The sequence below is a fragment of the Staurois parvus genome, unplaced genomic scaffold (genome assembly GCF_062004578.1).
Source record: "Staurois parvus isolate SC_StPar_1 unplaced genomic scaffold, SC_StPar_1.0 ptg000977l, whole genome shotgun sequence".
Classification (NCBI taxonomy): Eukaryota; Metazoa; Chordata; class Amphibia; order Anura; family Ranidae; genus Staurois; species Staurois parvus.
Window position 1 is genome coordinate 1030502 of NW_028318773.1, and position 18663 is coordinate 1049164.

General features: G+C 43.2%; 1 protein-coding gene across 3 annotated transcripts in view; it reads right to left on the reverse strand.

Annotated features, from left to right (window-relative positions):
- Positions 1-18663, reverse strand: part of LOC149441553 (GRB2-related adapter protein 2-like) — a 611356-nt gene that overhangs the window by 435933 nt on the left and 156760 nt on the right. For all 3 annotated transcript variants that reach the window (XM_089657207.1, XM_089657205.1, XM_089657206.1), the window contains one exon: positions 1127-1212. In XM_089657207.1, coding sequence (XP_089513333.1) covers positions 1127-1204 — 78 coding nt within the window. In that variant the 5' untranslated portion in view covers positions 1205-1212. The remainder of the gene's footprint in view (positions 1-1126; positions 1213-18663) is intronic.

Here is an 18663-nt window from a genome sequence, read left to right on the forward strand (position 1 = left end):
TCTTCATCTCTACATAAATAAGGTCTTTACGCCTTAGAACCCCTCTTTTTGCTAAGATTTTGTCTGCTGTTTATAGAAACAAGGACATTGCTTTACTATACCCTTGTTCAGCTCCAGTCCACCCTAAAGAAATTACTCTTTTTCCTAGACATTGGGGCAGGGAAGGGCAGTACGTATCTGAACTTCACAGCAATGTTTAGGAGGTTGGATTTCTTTTTCATGATTTTTGATGGTCCCAGTAAGGATTACTCAACCTCCAGTGGCGATGACAATCTCTTTTTCGGATATTCATTGAAGGGAACAGATGCCCATGATATAAAAATCAAGCAAGTAATGAAAACAATTTAGCACGCCTGTTTACATCACATATTGTGGAGATTCTTGAACAACTGTTATGTTTTTAGCTTCAAACTAATATGGTTGCGGTGTGAAGGTTAGGAAATATTTGTTGGGTGCAGGTTAGGACAGGTTTTCTCAATCAGGGTGCCCTGACAAAATTTCTAAAAATTGCCCAAAAAAAAACTTATACAAGCCAGCGGGTGGAACAAGCCTGCCATTTAGTTACACAAAGCCACAGGTTTTCATTGTGCACCATTAAAACCTAGTCGCCAGCGTCCTGACAACCAATGACATTAGTTGATAAGGAGGATTTCAGCTGCCTACACAGCATCCTAGTTTGACTTTTCCCTGCCCCTCTCCCTCAGCGCTGGGGTCACATTAGCTCAGTGATGGAGAAAAACTGAGGGAGAAGAGAATCATTGGAATACTACTCAGTATTAGTGTGCAAAAATGTAATTGCTTTGGAAAAATAAATCACTTCTAATGTTGGGTGTTCTACATGTTTGGATGTTGCTGCATTATATAAAACTATTTCACATTTTAGAATGGGGTGCCTCAAGACTGTTCATAATTTTAAAGGGTGCCTTGACTGGAAAAACATTGAGAAACACTGGGTTAGGACATAGCAGCACAAAGGTTTATTTTTGCCAATTATATTTTTAGGTTTTTAGCTTGCAGTAGTCCGTGGAATTTTCATTGTGTTGTCCCTTAATAAACATTAAACAAGGGAATTGTATAGCATGTATACAAAAAAAAAAATCCCGTTTTTTATATATTTCTCATGTACCTTTAGTAGGTCTTCCTTTTTAAAACTCAGCTCATCTTCTCCAGATGCTGTGAACTCGTACAATGCCCGTGCCTCCATCTTCCTTGCTGTGAAAAAAATTGAGTAATAGAAAATAGTTTTTGCAGTGGGATAGGTAATGGGTATGCTTATATATCTTGCATCTTTTATTAGTCTCTGGAAAGCTTTCCTAAGGTTTGAGTAAAACTGCTTTCTGAGAATAAGAGGCAGTCCCTGGAATTTATGAAGAGTGGTGTAGACAGATTTTGTGAAAGTGTCTCGTATGCTTTCTAAAAGTAGTGTAGCATGCACCAAATTAATATACATGTCTAGATCTTGTGCTTGAATTTGGCATATGCCACTTTTAGAACACATGCAAAACACTTTTACAAAATTTGTCTCTCTACGCTAAAAGAGAGTTGGTCTTAATTAGCTCCACTTTCTTTAGATACAAACTGTTGGTATTTTATTTTGAATTTGGCGCTGGTGTTGTACCACAATGAAAAAGTGGAGCAAATCAGAACTACCTGAATTTGGTGCATGAGTCACTGTCACAACTGTTGCAGATTTATTTTTAATTAGGAGCAACACATTAACAAGAGCAATTAATGCCATAAAAGTAGTGCAGTGGCTTTACTGAATTCCCCCCCAGTATGTATTCTAGTGACTTTAAGTTCCTATAGTTATCTGCCACAACCTTTTTGACAGTCAGGCTTCTCAATAAACCAGCTTCTTTAATGGTATGAAGTCAGAATAATGAGCTTCTGGACAGGACATATAATAAATAACCTTCTATTGGCTTGTTTTACTGCTTGGCAGTATCTATAAGAATAACGGCGAGTTTCTGGAGATGTATACGCTTCAGCATTTCAAAATTAAAAATGTAGGTGCCATTTTTAAATTGGCCTGTCCACTATCCCTGCTTTGGGAGCTCCGGACACATGCAAATAACTTTTGCACCATGTAAAAAGAGTTTATAAAAATATATTACTACATTTAATGCTGTTGTTCCTTTTGATATTGGTGAAGACAATTGATTGGTGGGTGTGACAATGGCATATTTCATACAGCACTAGATGTTTGTAGTTTTAGATTTCTTTTTTTGTATTGTCTTACATATTTCAAAAATGAAAATTAAAGTCTGCCTAAAGTAAAAAAAAACTAAAAATGTATATGTGTTAGAAAATTACCATACACCACCAAACAGTAGTATAATTTCCATGTCGGTCCCTAATGTATCTGTTGATCCTGCCAGAAATACACTAGGAAAAAGGCTCTATTTGAGTGACAATGCACATAGATCACATTAAAAATGCCAGTAGCATTGTCATCCTTCCAGATGAGAAACCTCATTGGACTAAACTGAGACATGCCAATGCAACCATGCCAGCACATCCCCGTATCTTAACTGCACAATCTGTCCCTCGATTTTTCTAAGCCTTCTTGCCCCAGGCACAACTTCATACCTCCTATTCGCATGTCCTCCAGTGAAGTTTCTGCAAGGAGTAAAATCTGACCTGTGAACCGTGAGGCTGTATCAATTATTCCTCAGGACATGCCTCCACTGGGACAAAATGCGTGATAAATTATGGTATATGTGGTTTGGATTGTTGTCTGCACATTACTAGAGAAGGACGTGTAGGCACCACTGCAATTTGCAGACACTGACCAGATGTCTTCAGAAATTCAGTTATTTGAAGGAACAACCAGTTTTAAGCTCATTATGATGGTAAAGTAATTTTCAGAGAATATAAAAAAAAATCAAAAAAAAAATCACTATATGCAGCCCTACAACACCCACTTTAAAAGCTCTATGTCTAAACATATCAGTGGAATGAGCTTGATGGCAATGCTAAGAAAGCCATGATTCATAAATCAATATTGATAGTGCTGTGAGTGCTTGGGGAATGTGGGTTGATTTTTTTTTTTATACTTGTTCTTTTTTTAAACCATTTCAGTGCTCACACCTGCATATCTGCAATTTCTACATTTCTTCAATGTTCTTGTTTATTTAGCAATAACTTTGTCATCACTTAAAATAACAAAGCAAAAGATATCTAATTTTTTAAGATTTTCTTTTGGTGATATTGTTTTATGCAATATATTATGTTTTTTATGCAATCCACAGACAAAACTATAAACAAACCTACAATAAATAAATTTGATTAGTGTTAGTTTAAAAAGAAATTTATAGACACCATATTGTTTCTGAAAGCAGAGACCCTGGAGAATGCTTAAAATTCAATAAAAGGGTGGCTTTTGCAAATTTTTAATGTCACAGGATATTTGTGCAGCCAATTATCAAACGCAAACACAGTATAATACAAATTTTTTATAAAATATGATGTTTGCATCAAGTAGATTGAAATAAATAAAATTAAATAATGCACTGCGCAAATACCCCACACTCTTGTTGTGCAAAGCCACAAAACACACCTAGAGGATATCCCCTCTTAGTACCAAATCAAAATATAAAATTAGTGTTGATAGTAAATACAATCAATAGCAAACAAATATGTTAATAATTGTACAAACAATACTGCATAAATAGTGCTCAAAAGTAAACAAAAAATGAAAGAACACATCCCAAAACAGTCCATAGAAAGTAAACCAGTCCCCGATTTCTGTGTTGAATAGTGAAAATCTTCATTCCATCATAACCACCACAGTAGTATCAAATCGGAGGCTTACCAGATCTCTAGACCCCTTCACTATAGGGGGTCATAACATGCTCAATATATATATTATATGGAACCAAGTGCACCACCCGAGACTCATCAAGCCATCCCGACATTTTAGGGTCAATGTTTGCCATGCAAAATAAAGAGGTGCATCTCTTTGTGCAGTAAATAACAACCAGTTTATTAAATAGACAAATAATGCACTTACAAAACGCAAAAGGATAAAAAGCATCAATTCACAGAGATGCTCCAAAATGGTGGTCCAACGTGATGACAACCCAAGGGAGGCTCTGCCCGATGTGTTTTGACATAACCTTCTGGGGCTGAAGCCCCCCAGAAATATAAGACCCACCCCCACCAGTGCCAATAGACCTCCCTGCAAAAAGAGATCCCCTCTAGCAACAATAGATTCCACAGCAGCCAGTATAAATAGACACCCCAACACTCCTTGTCATTACATACATTCAGGAGGTGCCGGAATTGTGTTCCCGCTTAAAAAAAGCCCTAATTTTGTCCATAACTAATGGACAAAGGCGACAGTATGTCTTGCAATTTTTAATATGGTTTAGTCCCACTTTAACTGACATCATATGCTGACCAAAGTCCTTCCCATTAATCCAGGGATCAGCAACCCCCACCATGGGTGCCAGACATGGCATGTGGCCACATTTTGGATGGCACGCGAGATCCATCCTAGTAGATGCATCTCCCACAAATGAAAGCCGGCGAGCAGTAGTGGCTGCATACAGGAAAGCAGTGTGACAGGTTAACACCCACCTCTCCTCCTGCCCACTTCCTTTCCTGCTGGCGCCGATTCTGCTGTTCTTGATCTGTGTGCAACGAGCAGTCGTAAACTCCAGGACCTGGCAGATCTCCTATTGTTCTGGTAGTTAGGCATACTTCCTTCTCTGTGGCAGTCTTTCAGCCCCAGATTGTTTATGATCAGCTTTTTCTAATCAGTGTATATCTGCCGTCTCTAAACACTGTGCGCATGGCTCAAACAGCAGTGGAGATTATAGTCAGAAAAGCTGAGGCTGTGGATGAAATTGTTGGCTTTGTAACTATTACTTTATTACAGGCTTTGGAAGAACTACTAAGTAGGTACAAAGTGGTACTTCAAAGCCTTTTATATTTACTATGTAACTGGCTTTGTATTTACTGCTTTGTAACTGACTTTGTACCCACACAAAGTAGTGCATACAAAGCCAGTTACAAAGCAGTAGACACAAAGCCAGTTACAAAGCAGTGTGTACAAACCAATTTCGAAGTGCTATGGCCAAAGCCAGTTACAAAGCAGTGTGTACAAACCAATTTCAAAGTGCTATGGCCAAAGCCAGTTACAAAGCAGTGTGTAGAAAGCCAGTTACAAAACAGTACATTCAAAGCCAGTTACAAAACAGTGTGTTCAGGTACAAAGCCAGTTATAAAGCACTATGTGCAAAGTTATAAGTAGAGATGAGCGAATTATTCAAAAATTCGGTTCGGCTGATTCGCCGAATAAATTCGCTTCGAGCCGAATATATTCGCTGGGAATTTAACTTATAAAAAGGGTGTTTCTAGGCTTCAGAGAGCCTTTATATTAGTGCAGAACACTGTACCTTTAATTTAAATGCCCTTGGAGTCTGCTGGGGAAGAGAAATAATACTGTCAGTCAGTATGACATGCAGATGAGTGCCGTCGATCTTAGAATCACCGCACACTTCACTCATTTGGGCAGTCACGGGGCCAAAACCAGAGTGTGGAGCCACAGTGTGGCGGTGGAGGCAGCAGCAATGGGAGGCCATACAGCACCCTATGACAAAATGGAACCCACCAGCAGTGTGAGGAGACCTGAAAGTGGCACATGGCAGAGTGTGGAGATGGAGACAGCAGCAATGGGAGGCCGTACAGGGACCCATGACACACTCTGGACCTGGCAGCAGCATGAGGAGGCGGTACAGGGGCCCATGACAGATTACGGGCCTGGCAGCAGCATGAGGAGTCGGTACGGGGGCCCATGGCAGATTACGAGCCTGGCAGCAGCATGAGGAGGCGGTACAGGGGCCCATGGCAGAGTAGCGGAGCGTAAGCAGCTAAAATTGAAGGCCATATAGAGGCCTATGTTAAAAAGTCCCCCCAGCAGCAGCGTGGGGAGACGACTATCAAGAGTCCAATGGCAGAGTGGCGGAGCAGAAGCAGCTTCAATTGAAGGCCATACACAGGCCTAGGTTTAAAAGTCCCTCACAGTTAATTCCAATAACGAACTCTACTCCTCCGTACAATCTACTTACGAGACCCTGGGCAGGTCTGGGTCCAATTTGTGGTAGAGACTGGTTTTGTTCAGCCATGCTTGAGCGAGTAATAACAGGTCTGTGCTGCCCTTTGGTGTCTGGCTTAATGCGCACAACACTGAACGTCCCAGCGTTTGTCAACGATTTGCCGTTAAGTGATGCAAACTTGCTGAACCACGTTCATGAGGAGCCGGTACAGGGGGCCATGAATCAGTATGGACCTGGCAGCAGCGTGAGCAGACGACAGAGGCACATGGCGCAGGGTGGCGGTGTAGGCAGCATTATTCTGAAGCCATACACAGGCCTAGGTTAAAAAGCGGAAGCCGTCAGCAGCGTGAGCAGACGACAGAGACACATGGCGCAGGGTGGCGGTGGATGCAGCAGTATTCGGAAGCCAAACACAGGCCTCGGTTAAAAAGCGGAAGCCATCAGCAGCGTGAGCAGACGACAGAGGCACATGGCGCAGGGTGGCGGTGGAGGCAGCAGCAATGGAAGGCCATACAGCACCCTATCACAAAATGGAACCCACCAACAGTGTAAGGAGACCTGAAAGTGGCACATGGCAGAGTCTGGCGATGAAGTCAGCAGCAATGGGAGGCCGTACAGGGACCCATGACACACTCTGGACCTGGCAGCAGCAAGAGGAGGCGGTACAGGGGCCCATGACAGATTACGGGCCTGGCAGCAGCATGAGGAGTCGGTACGGGGGCCCATGGCAGATTACGAGCCTGGCAGCAGCATGAGGAGGCGGTACAGGGGCCCATGGCAGAGTAGCGGAGCGTAAGCAGCTAAAATTGAAGGCCATATAGAGGCCTATGTTAAAAAGTCCCCCCAGCAGCAGTGTGGGGAGACGACTATCAAGAGTCCAATGGCAGAGTGGCGGAGCAGAAGCAGCTTCAATTGAAGGCCATACACAGGCCTAGGTTAAAAAGTCCCCCCAGCAACAGTGTGGGGAGACGACTATCAAGAGTCCAATGGCTGAGTGGCGATCCAGGAAGTCAGCGTTGTGATTGCAGATGCAATGCAGAGATTCTATGAGGTGATGCCGTGGGTGCGAAGAAGATCATATACCGCCGTACTTCCATCCATAAGACGGAACAACCTGCGAACCGGGAGCTTTATTGCCCTGACCCACTGAGCAGCTTCTGGGATACCCAAGAGGCCCATGGCAGAGTGGCGGAGCGTAAGCAGCTTCAATTAAAGGCCATACAGAGGCCTATGTTAAAAAGTCCCCCCAGCAGCAGCGTGGGGAGACGACTATCAAGAGTCCAATGGCAGAGTGGCGGAGCGGAAGCAGCTTCAATTGAAGGCCATACACAGGCCTAGGTTAAAAAGTCCCCCCAGCAGCAGTGTGGGGAGACGACTATCAAGAGTCCAATGGCTGAGTGGCGATCCGGGAAGTCAGCGTTGTGATTGCAGATGCAATGCAGAAATTTTATGAGGTAATGCCGTGGGTGCGAAGAAGATCATATACCGTTGTACTTCCATCCATAAGACGGAACAACCTGCGAACCGGGAGCTTTATTGCCCTGACCCGCTGAGCAGCTTCTGGGATACCCAAGAGTTTGGCTTCTGTGGGGAATATGGTTGAAAACTGAAACTTAAAGGCATGTTGACGGAAGGGCACCAGTGTCAGTGCTCCGGAGGGAATATAGCTTCAAAGCTGACACTTAAAGGTATATCGACGGTCAGAGACCACAGGAAGTGGAGCTTGCGTCTTAAATCGACTGAATGTGGCAGACATGAAACGTCTACGGGCCGTATATGAAATGGGTTGTTCCTCTTTCTGGAATAAGTGTTGGAAATGGCCACTCTTTTTGGTGTGGCGTTTTGTCTATTTAATTCCGATAACGGACTCTACTCCTCCGTGCAATCTAGTTACGAGACCCTGGGCAGGTCTGGGTCCAATTTGTGGTAGAGACTGGTTTTGTTCAGCCATGCTTGAGCGAGTAATAACAGGTCTGTGCTGCCCTTTGGTGTCTGGCTTAATGCGCACAACACTGAACGTCCCAGCATTTGTCAACGATTTGCCGTTAAGTGATGCAAACCCGCTGAACCACGTTCATGAGGAGCCGGTACAGGGGGCCATGAATCAGTATGGACAGTGGGGCTGAGCCCACAGCATGCGATACTTCACTTGGTGAGGGAACACCAAAGGACAGGGGCAGGTCGAGGACACGTGATTTCAGTGGGCTTGGTCCCGGGCCATGCCAACTAACGGTTGTGTCTGACGTACCCACCGACCGTTGGCTGTAGGTGTCAGAGGTGACCTGGGAAGAGGAAGACGACCGAGTCAACCAATCGATGACGGCAGGGTTGTCGGTGGAGACACGACCGCTGGATGACACCGGGAGCACTGGCCTCTGGCTGCGACTAGTGCTGCCTCGACCCCTTCCTCTGCTGCCACGTCTGCTCGCTCCTGAAACATTACCTCCTCTGCCACTCCTCTGCGTGTTGTCTGACATACTCTTTAATTCAATAAGCACCCCAAAAATAAAACCGGATTTAACTCTTTGAACGTACAATAGTGGTTGTGAAGCAGAAAGTCAGTTTATTTAGCACAATCGGTCAATTGCAGCTTGCCGTTGGCTGGAAACTGTACGTTTATGTCACTGGAATGCACTAATCACCCAAAAAATATTACCGCCACCCGGCGTGTAAATGGATCTAACTCTTTGAACGTACAATAGTGGTTGTGAAGCAGAAAGTCAGTTTATTGTACACAATCGGTCAATTGCAGCTTGCCGTTGGCTGTAAACTGTACGTTTATGTCACTGGAATGCACTAATCACCCAAAAAATATTACCGCCACCCGGCGTGTATATGGATTTAACTCTTTGAACGTACAATAGTGGTTGTGAAGCAGAAAGTCAGTTTATTTAGCACAATCGGTCAATTGCAGCTTGCCGTTGGCTGGAAACTGTACGTTTAGGTCACTGGAATGCACTAATCACCCAAAAAATATTACCGCCAGCCGGCGTGTAAATGGATTTAACTCTTTGAACGTACAATAGTGGTTGTGAAGCAGAAAGTCCGTTTATTTAGCACAATCGGTCAATTGCAGCTTGCCGTTGGCTGTAAACTGTACGTTTATGTCACTGGAATGCACTAATCACCCAAAAAATATTACCTCCAGCCGGCGTGTAAATGGATTTAACTCTTTGAACGTACAATAGTGGTTGTGAAGCAGAAAGTCAGTTTATTTAGCACAATCGGTCAATTGCAGCTTGCCATTGGCTGGAAACTGTAAGTTTATGTCACTGGAATGCACTAATCACCCAAAAAATATTACCGCCACCCGGCGTGTAAATGGATCTAACTCTTTGAACGTACAATAGTAGTTGTGAAGCAGAAAGTCAGTTTATTTAGCACAATCGGTCAATTGCAGCTTGCCGTTGGCTGGAAACTGTACGTTTATGTCACTGGAATGCACTAATCACCCAAAAAATATTACCGCCACCCGGCGTGTATATGGATTTAACTCTTTGAACGTACAATAGTGGTTGTGAAGCAGAAAGTCAGTTTATTTAGCACAATCGGTCAATTGCAGCTTGCAGTTGGCTGGAAACTGTATGTTTATGTCACTGGAATGCACTAATCACCCAAAAAATATTACCGCCACCCGGCGTGTAAATGGATCTAACTCTTTGAACGTACAATAGTGGTTGTGAAGCAGAAAGTCAGTTTATTTAGCACAATCGGTCAATTGCAGCTTGCCGTTGGCTGGAAACTGTACGTTTATGTCACTGGAATGCACTAATCACCCAAAAAATATTACCGCCACCCGGTGTGTATATGGATTTAACTCTTTGAACGTACAATAGTGGTTGTGAAGCAGAAAGTCAGTTTATTTAGCACAATCGGTCAATTGCAGCTTGCCGTTGGCTGGAAACTGTACGTTTATGTCACTGGAATGCACTAATCACCCAAAAAATATTACCGCCACCCGGCGTGTAAATGGATCTAACTCTTTGAACGTACAATAGTGGTTGTGAAGCAGAAAGTCAGTTTATTTAGCACAATCGGTCAATTGCAGCTTGCCGTTGGCTGGAAACTGTACGTTTATGTCACTGGAATGCACTAATCACCCAAAAAATATTACCGCCACCCGGCGTGTATATGGAAACTGCAGCACCAACTGTGCACGACAGCCACCAAAAAAAAAAAAAGGGTGTATGTCACTTTAAATTTTCGATTCTTTGATAGCTGTGGCCCTAAGTAACGATTCTGTGTCCCTGAGTAACGATTCTGTGTCCCTGAGTAACGATTCTGTGTCCCTGAGTAACGATTCTGTGTCCCTGAGTAACGATTCTGTGGCCCTAAAGTCTCTGTGGCCCTAACTCTGTCCCTTAATACACACAGGTCTGTCTCTCTTGAATGACCGGAGGCTAATGGAGAATTCTAAGATGGCCGCGATTTATAGCTCCACCATTACACAGTGCTGGCTGGCTGCTGATTGGCTAATGCGATCACATGTCATGAATGCATTATGGGTCAGCGCGCCTTGTCTGCGCGCCTTCCCAGAGATCCCCGCCCCATCTTCTCTGTCCATTTTCTCCGTGGCCACACATGTCGCCGCCATTTTTGGGAAAATTCGATTCGTGCATCCGAAGTTTGCTAATCTTCGGATTCGTCACGAATAGAATTTTTCCAAATCTTCGGAACGAATTCCACTTCGTCATGTTCGATTCGCTCATCTCTAGTTATAAGTGTAACTGGCTTCATATGTAGTGCTTCGTGTATACAAAGCCAGCTACAAAGCATGTATGTACAACTTTGTACCTGCCTTTGTAGATAGTGCTGGCTTTGAACGTACTGCTTTGTAGCCAATTTGTACACTGCTTTGTAACTGGCTTTGTACGTATTGCTTTGTATTTACTGCTTTGTACGTATTGCTTTGTAACTGGCTTTGTACATACTGCTTTGTAACTGGCTTTGCAGTACTCACAAAGTCATTTCTAGAGCAGTAAGTATAACTGGAATTCTGAGTACTGCATTGTAGCTGGATTTGCACACACTGCTTTGTAACTGGTCTTTTAAATACTGCTTTGTAACTGGCTTTGTATGAACTACTTGGGGAGTATGGGTGTAGTTTGTATGCTCTGGGACACATTAAACATTTGGACTTTTTGATGTTTTTTCAGCTTTGATTATGGATATATGGCTGTCCATTTGGCGCACATCTACATCTGAGGGACTTTTTTTGATCCATTGTTAATGATTCTTACTGGCCTCGTACAAATTTACTGATGCCATCATTGGGTAAATGCTAAATATTTTTGTCATAAATATTATCATTTTCATTAGTATGTTGTATGTTTATTTTTTGGCCTTTTTTGTATAATTTTAGAACCATTTTATGCATGCATCATACATACTAGAGAGGAGTACAACTGGGGGAATCAATGGTGAAGAAGGATCTGGGAGTTCTGGTAGATCACAAGCTTAATAATGGTATGCAATGCCAAGCTGCGGTTTCTAAAGCAAGCAAAATCCTCTTGTATTAAAAGAGGTATAGACTCCAGAGAAAGATATCAAATTACCCCTGTACAAATTAGTAACACCTCATCTGGAATATGCAGTTCAGCTTTGGGCACCAATTCACAAAAAGAACACTGGGGAACTTGAGAAAGTACAGAGAAAGGCAACTAAACTGCTACGAGGCATGGAGGAGATCAGCTATGAGGAAAGATTAGAGGAACTGAAATTTATTCTCATGAGAAGAGGAGATTAGGGGGGATATGATCAACATGTATAAATACATCGGTGGTTCATATAGTGAACTTAGTGTAGAGTTATTCACCCTGAGGTCATCACAGAGGACAAGGTGACACTCTTTACATCTGGAGGAAAAGAAATTTAATCTCCAAACACGGAAAGGTTTCTTCACAGTGAGAGCTCTGAAAATGTGGAATAGACTCCCTCAAGAGTTGGTTCTGGCCAGCTCAGTGGTTTGCTTCAAAAAAGGCCTGGATTGTTTCTTAGATACACAGAATATAACTGGATACTAACATTTATAGGTAAAGTTGATCCAGGGAATATCCGATTACCTCTCGGGGGATCAGGAAGGAATTTTTTTCCCAGCAGGAGCAAATTACATTGTGCTTTGTTGGGGTTTTATTGTGTTCCTCTGGAAGAACTGTGGGTATAGAATTATAACTTTTTTTTTCTATGGTTGAACTGGATGGACTTTTGTCTTTTTTTCAGCCAGACTAACTATGTAACTATGTCTCGCTAAGGAAGCGGGTTATTGTCCCGCGAAAAGCGTTGGAGAAACAAGCAAAAGTACCAATTTGGAGCCATTATGCCAACCATGGTTCTTATGCTATTTAAGGCCATATTTCTGAAATGTTATGTATTTGTCTGTTATAAGCACTATATGCTATTTTTGATGAGCATTGTGATTGCTCTAATTTCATTACCGTAACTGTGGTTTTAATTCTGTCAATAAAATTGTACTTTATATTCTGTGACTATATATTTAATTTATGGTATGGTGCCTCCTTAGTGCCTTAAAGCCTCATTAGTTTTTTTTAGTTAGGGTTTCCATATCTTTCAATGTGCGGTTCATAATGGGTGTGGCACCATTAAAACCTACCAACAAGGGGTGAGACCTCATTATGGGTCCCCCTCTCCCCTTGGATTTGTACGTACTGCTTTGTATTTACTACTTTGTAACTAGCTTTGTAAGTACTGCTGTATGTACTGCTTTGTAACTGACTTATTGAGCACTGCTTTGTTTTTTGAGGTCTGATAAATCATATATCATGAGGCTGACTTGGGGTCTAAAAGTGCAGGAATTGGGGTCGAACTGCAGTCCAAAGCTGCATGCATTAGTCTGATTTGAGAAGTGAAGGTGCAGGAATTTGGACTGATCTGAGATGTGGAAATGCATTACCTGGAGCTGTACTGAGGTGTAAAGGTGCATGAACTGGGGTTAATCTGAGGCGTGAAGATGCATGAACTGGGGTTACTCTGAGGCGTGAAGGTGCACGAACTGGGGTTCATCATAAAAGTCTTCACAAAGGAAAATGTCTATTAGTAAATGTCGAATTGGAAAAGTTGTGTTTGCAAAACAGGCAATTCTAAACTTGGTCCCTAGAGGGCGCAGGAGCCAGGATCACATTTCTTTCTAGAAACAATTGGCAGGTGTGATTTGCCGTTTGCTTTCTTTTAATGCTAATTCTATCATTAATTCTCTATCTTGCTTCGTAGTGTTTTTTTTTTACATGTTATGCAAATAAACGCATTTTTTAATGAATGTTACAGAGTAATGCATACTATTTTCTAATGTTAAATATACATCTAATCATTACAGTTATATCTGTTATATGACAAATAAGTTTTAATGTCGAATGTTCTTATATTTACTTATAAATATATATCCTAATTGACTCGTGGTACTACTATATATGCTAGATAGCATTGCAGTAAGCATCGTAGTTTAGTGGTTAGCACTTGTGCCTAGCAGCCCTAGGGTTGCCAGTTCAAATCCCACTAAAGGCAAGGAGTTTGCATGTTCTGCCTGTGTGGGTTTCCTCCCATGCTGGTATTGGTTTTGGCTCCTGTCTAAATTGTCCCTAGTACATGAATGTGAGTTAGGGACTTTAGGTTGTATGCTCCTCGAAGGCAGGGCCTGATGTGAATGCACAATATGTAAGTAAAGTGCTGTGTAAATTGACGCTGCTTTTGTACGCTCTTTGAAGACAAGGTCTGATGTGAATGTACAATATGTATGTAAAGCATAAGGCCTGGAGCTAGATGGGCCGCATAGGCAGAAGGCCTGACATGACTAGGTTGGCAGGATAGTCAGAGCAACGAAGGGTTAATAGAGGAGTTTTGGTTTTAAAAGGGAAAGTGGTAGTTGATTGGAGGGGGCTCAGATGTGGCTTAAGAGGATCTGGGCGTCTCGGGGAGAAAGTAGGGAGGTGCCATAGTGGTCAGAGTCAGTAAGAGCTGGGACAACGTAGGACAAGTTTCTTCTTTCTCGCTGTCCTGCAGATAAGGCCCAAATATGAGTGACATGGAGAGCATGCTTTCCCTAATTCGAGCTGCGGCTAATGGCCCCCAGTGGTTACAGGCTCAGCTTTCCAGCATGCTGCAGGGTACCGGGCAGGCATCTGTCTCGCTTGCCCCTGAGTGCCCACATGCTAGGAGGTCTAGGCCTCCTGAGCACATTAGTCCGGATTTGGCCCGTAGGGTTAGCCACCGCACTAAACTATTTAAGGAAGTTTCCATGGGCAGGATGGCTGGCCCCTTTCCTTCTTCTTTGGCTGAATTGATTGTGTCTCCTTTAGGGGTGGTTCCCATGAAGGAACCCAATCAGTTTTGGCTTATCCACCATCTTTCTCACCCTGCTGATGGCTCTGTCAATGATGCCATTGACCCTGCGTTGTCCTATGCTTCTTTCAATCAGGCGGTGGCCTGGGTGCGCAGGTTTGGTTAGAGAGCTCTAATGGCTAAGAGGGATATTGAGTCAGCTTTTTGTTTGCTGCCGGTGCACCTGACGAGTCTCCGTTTGCTTGGCTGCCGATGGGGTGGTGAATACTCTGGACTGTTTGCCCATGGGTTGCGCGATATCTTGTTCGTTATTTGAAGCTTTTAGTTCTTTTCTGGAATGGGTGGTGAAGGACGTTTTGGGTTTGGCTTCCATTTTATATTATCTGGATGATTTTTTGGTGATCGGCTCTCCTGGCAAGTTGATCTACACGACGTTGTTGGCTATGTTGCAGCATGTTTTTTCCAAATTTGGTGTTCCACTGGCTCTTGATACAACGGAGGGCCCTTGCACGGAATTACATTTTTTGGGCATTGTCATTGATACGGTGGCAATGGAATGTCTTTTGCCGGTAGACAAGCTGGAGGATTTGCATATAACGGTGGTTACAGCTAAGCGGTGCAAGAAAATTCAACTGTGCTTTTTGCAGTCTCTTGCTGGCAAATTGAACTTTGCCTGCCGCATAATGCCCATGGAGAGGGTTTTCTGCCGCCACGGCCAGCTGTACAGCTCTTCATCATTCTAGCTGGCTGTCCAGGGCGCATTGGAAGGATCTGTCGGTGTAGGAGATGTTTTTGGCATCTTACAATGGTCGCTCTTTGTTGATGGCCACCCCAGTGTCTAATTTTGATTTGGAGTCGTTTATTGACGCGGCTGGTTACGCAGGTTATGCGGCGTATTTTCAGAGTAGGTGGAGTGCAGGAAGTTGGCCGGATTCATGGAGAGAGTCTGCTTTGCTGAGTAATATGGTGTTGCTGGAATTATTCCCAATTGTGTTGGTGGCGGAATTGTGGGGACAGGAATTTCAGAATAAGCGAGTCAAATTTCATTGTGACAATATGGGAGTGGTGCAAGCCATCAACAGCATCTCTGCTTCTTTCCCTCCCGTTATTAGACTGCTTTGGCATCTGGTGTTACGACGTTTGAAACTTAATTCTTTTGTCTATGCTGTTAACGTCCCGGGGGTTACCAACATTGTGGCTGACAGTTTGTCTTGATTTCAGTGGGACAGGTTCCGTCGGCTGGCACCGGAAGCGGAGCGGCTGGGGATTCCTTGCCCTGGGCATTTGTGGATCATCGCCTTGCCATCGTAGTTGGATTGATACACGATTATGTGAGTTCTTCAATGTGGACTGCTTCTGAGAAGGTATGGCGTGACTGGCATGAGTTGGTAAGTTCGGAAGGGGAATGTTTCCGGGATGAAGAGCGGTTGCTCGTTTTGCTTTATTTTATTGGGCAAAAATTTACGGAAGGGGTATATGTTTCTTCAATGGACTTGCCAGATGGCGGGTTTAGCTTTTTTGTTTTATTTGTCTGGTTTTGCTGATGTTACTAAACATTTTCTGGGTCGGAAAGCTATGCGGGGTTTCAAGAAGGGCAGACTGGTTTCTGATCCTAGGTGCCCCGTTTCGTTGCTGGGGTGTATTTTGGACCACTTGCCGCTATTCTGTTCCTCTTCTTTTGAAGTGGTGCTTTTTAAAACCGCATTTGTTTTGGCTTTTTTGGGCACGTTGCGGATAGGTGAACTGGTTAGTGCCTCGAGGGGCATATGCGAGTCCTCATCTGTTGTACAGCTCTTGGTTGTGTGGCTTGGGATTTGTTTTTTCGTACTGTTAACGGTTTGTCATCTTGTGTTTGTTAGCGGTTGTTGTAGTTTGGGGCAAACTTAGTGTTTGGCACACCTTTCCTCCTTTTCTCTTGCTGGTACATCGGACTGTTCAGTTTGGATCCTCGTCCACTCGTATGTTTTTTGGGGGGCCAAGAGGGCTGCTGTCAGGCTTGATGGCCGGCAGTTGGGTTTCAGCCGTCAGGAGGTCAGGGTTTGCTGGGTGAGTATCCCGGGCATGTTATGGTCCAGGGTGCTGCATGAGGTGCATCGGTACGCCAGGCTGGATTGACCCCCTGACATTTTGTTACATGTTAGGGGTAACGACTTGGGGTTATGCTCTATGAGTGACTTGACCAGGGATATCAAGTGCGTCTTTTTGAGACTGAGGTTGTTTTTTTCCCCAACACTGTTCTAGTGTGGCCGGACATTGTGGCCAAGACCAGTTGGCGCCTGGCTCGTTCAGTGTTTAGTATTAATAAGACTAGGATAAAAAGGTTAATAAGAAGGTGGCCAGGTTTTTTGTTAGAAAGGGGGGGTCTTGCTGTTCGACATTTGGAGTTGGAGAAAGATCCTGCTTTGTATTTGCACGGTGATGGAGTTCACCTTAGTGCAGTTGGTATAGATATGTGGTTCTTGGGTTTGCAGGAGGGCATACAAAGGGCACTTAGGGTTTGGAGGGCCACCCAAGCATAAGGTTTCATGCTTGGGCGTTTTTGGCAGTGGTCTCAGGGTCTTGGAAGACAGTGACGGTTTTATAATTTTTGAGAATGGTGGGTTGGGCTCATCACTGGTATGGGTGTACCTACCCTAGCAAATTTATTTCAGTAATGGTTCAGGAGTAAGTTGGCTGTATCAAGGGTAATTTTAGAAAAATTGTCCCCGAGTCGGTGTATTTGCGGCTGGGGGCCTTAAAGTAAATGTTGGTGGTAGAAGGTGACTTGTATAAATCGACCAACCGGCTGTATCTAAGACCCTAGACTTTAATGAGGTAATCTGGAGTAACAGTAAGATGAATAACGATTAGGGGAGTTATTATAAAGAATTTGTATTTTTGGTAACAAAAGTTGTAAATTTGTTGTTTAATAAAAATGGCTGCTATGGCCTTTAAACTCCAATGCGGGTCAGTGTCATTTTTGGTTTGGGGAGGTCACAGGGTTAGGTGGGGGGTTTAAAGGTTTAGGAGCAGCCGTAATATCTGCAATACCTCAAGTCAAGTGCTGTGTAAATTAACGGCGCTATACAAGTACCTGAACTAATAAAAATGCATTTACTTGTTTTTTGCAATCTGGTACATTTTAGAAGTTTCACGTAATGTAGACAAAAGAGCTCACATTACAAATAAAAAAAAGTGTATGTGGGTGTGGGGAAGCCACACTTTTTTTTGTGGGTTAAGGGATTCCTCTGCAAATCCGCAACCGTAATATCTCTGTTATATGACAAATTTTTAATGTCTAATTTATATTTTCTTATAATCTACTTTCAATTATATATATATATCTCTTAATTCTTGAATCATGGTACTACTATATATTCCATTTAACATTATTGGCAGCATAGTGGTTTAGTGGTCAGCACTCCTGCCCAGCAACATTAGGGTCATTGGTTCAAATCCCACCCATGGCACACGTGCCAGGAGTTTGCATGCTCTCTGTTCCTGTGTGGGTTTCCTCCCACACTACAAAGACATTCTGATAGGTTAATTGGTACTAGTATGAATGTAAGCTCCTTGAGGGTAGGGATGATCTCATAAGAGGTGTATAATAGCTTCTTGCCCTAAGCAAAACCTGCAATGGACAGCAAGTATGCACATAGTCCAAAAAAGCCATGGCATGTGCATCCCTCCTCTCTGCTTTGCAGAAGGCTCTGGCAAACATAACCAGCAGGGGTGCCTCCTCCTCTTCAGTTGTGAGGCAGGAGTGGTCGGTGGCGCAAATAAATACATGCAATAGACACCGCTGTTTGGAATTTTTGGGTTTGAAAGTGTTACCTGCCTCCAGTTGCTGTTTTTACTTTTGGCCAAGGAACTGAACTTTTGTTCTCATGTCTCTGGAGCATGCAAATGTCCTTCCACAAATGTGATGATGCAATGCGGGTCTGGGAGCTGGTCCTGAGACCATTTGTGTGTGATAACTAATTTTTTGCACAATCATGGTTCCCACATATGCAAATAGATTTTTTTTTTATGTGCAATATATTTATTATGAAAACTATTTGATTTTAGTTCCTCAGATTGCAACTAGGGCAGTGGTTCTCAACCTTCCTAATGCCTCGACCCTTTAATACAGTTCCTCATGTTGTGGTGACCCCCCAACCATAAAACGTCATAGAACTTCACAACAAACAACACATTGCAGTTTCTCAATTCCTGCCGTAATTGAGGTAAAACCATACTGTAAAAAATCCTCACTATATTTTCTTTTCTTAACGTTCTTCTCTACACGATCCATTGTCATGGGATGGTTTGCTAATGAAAATAATATATA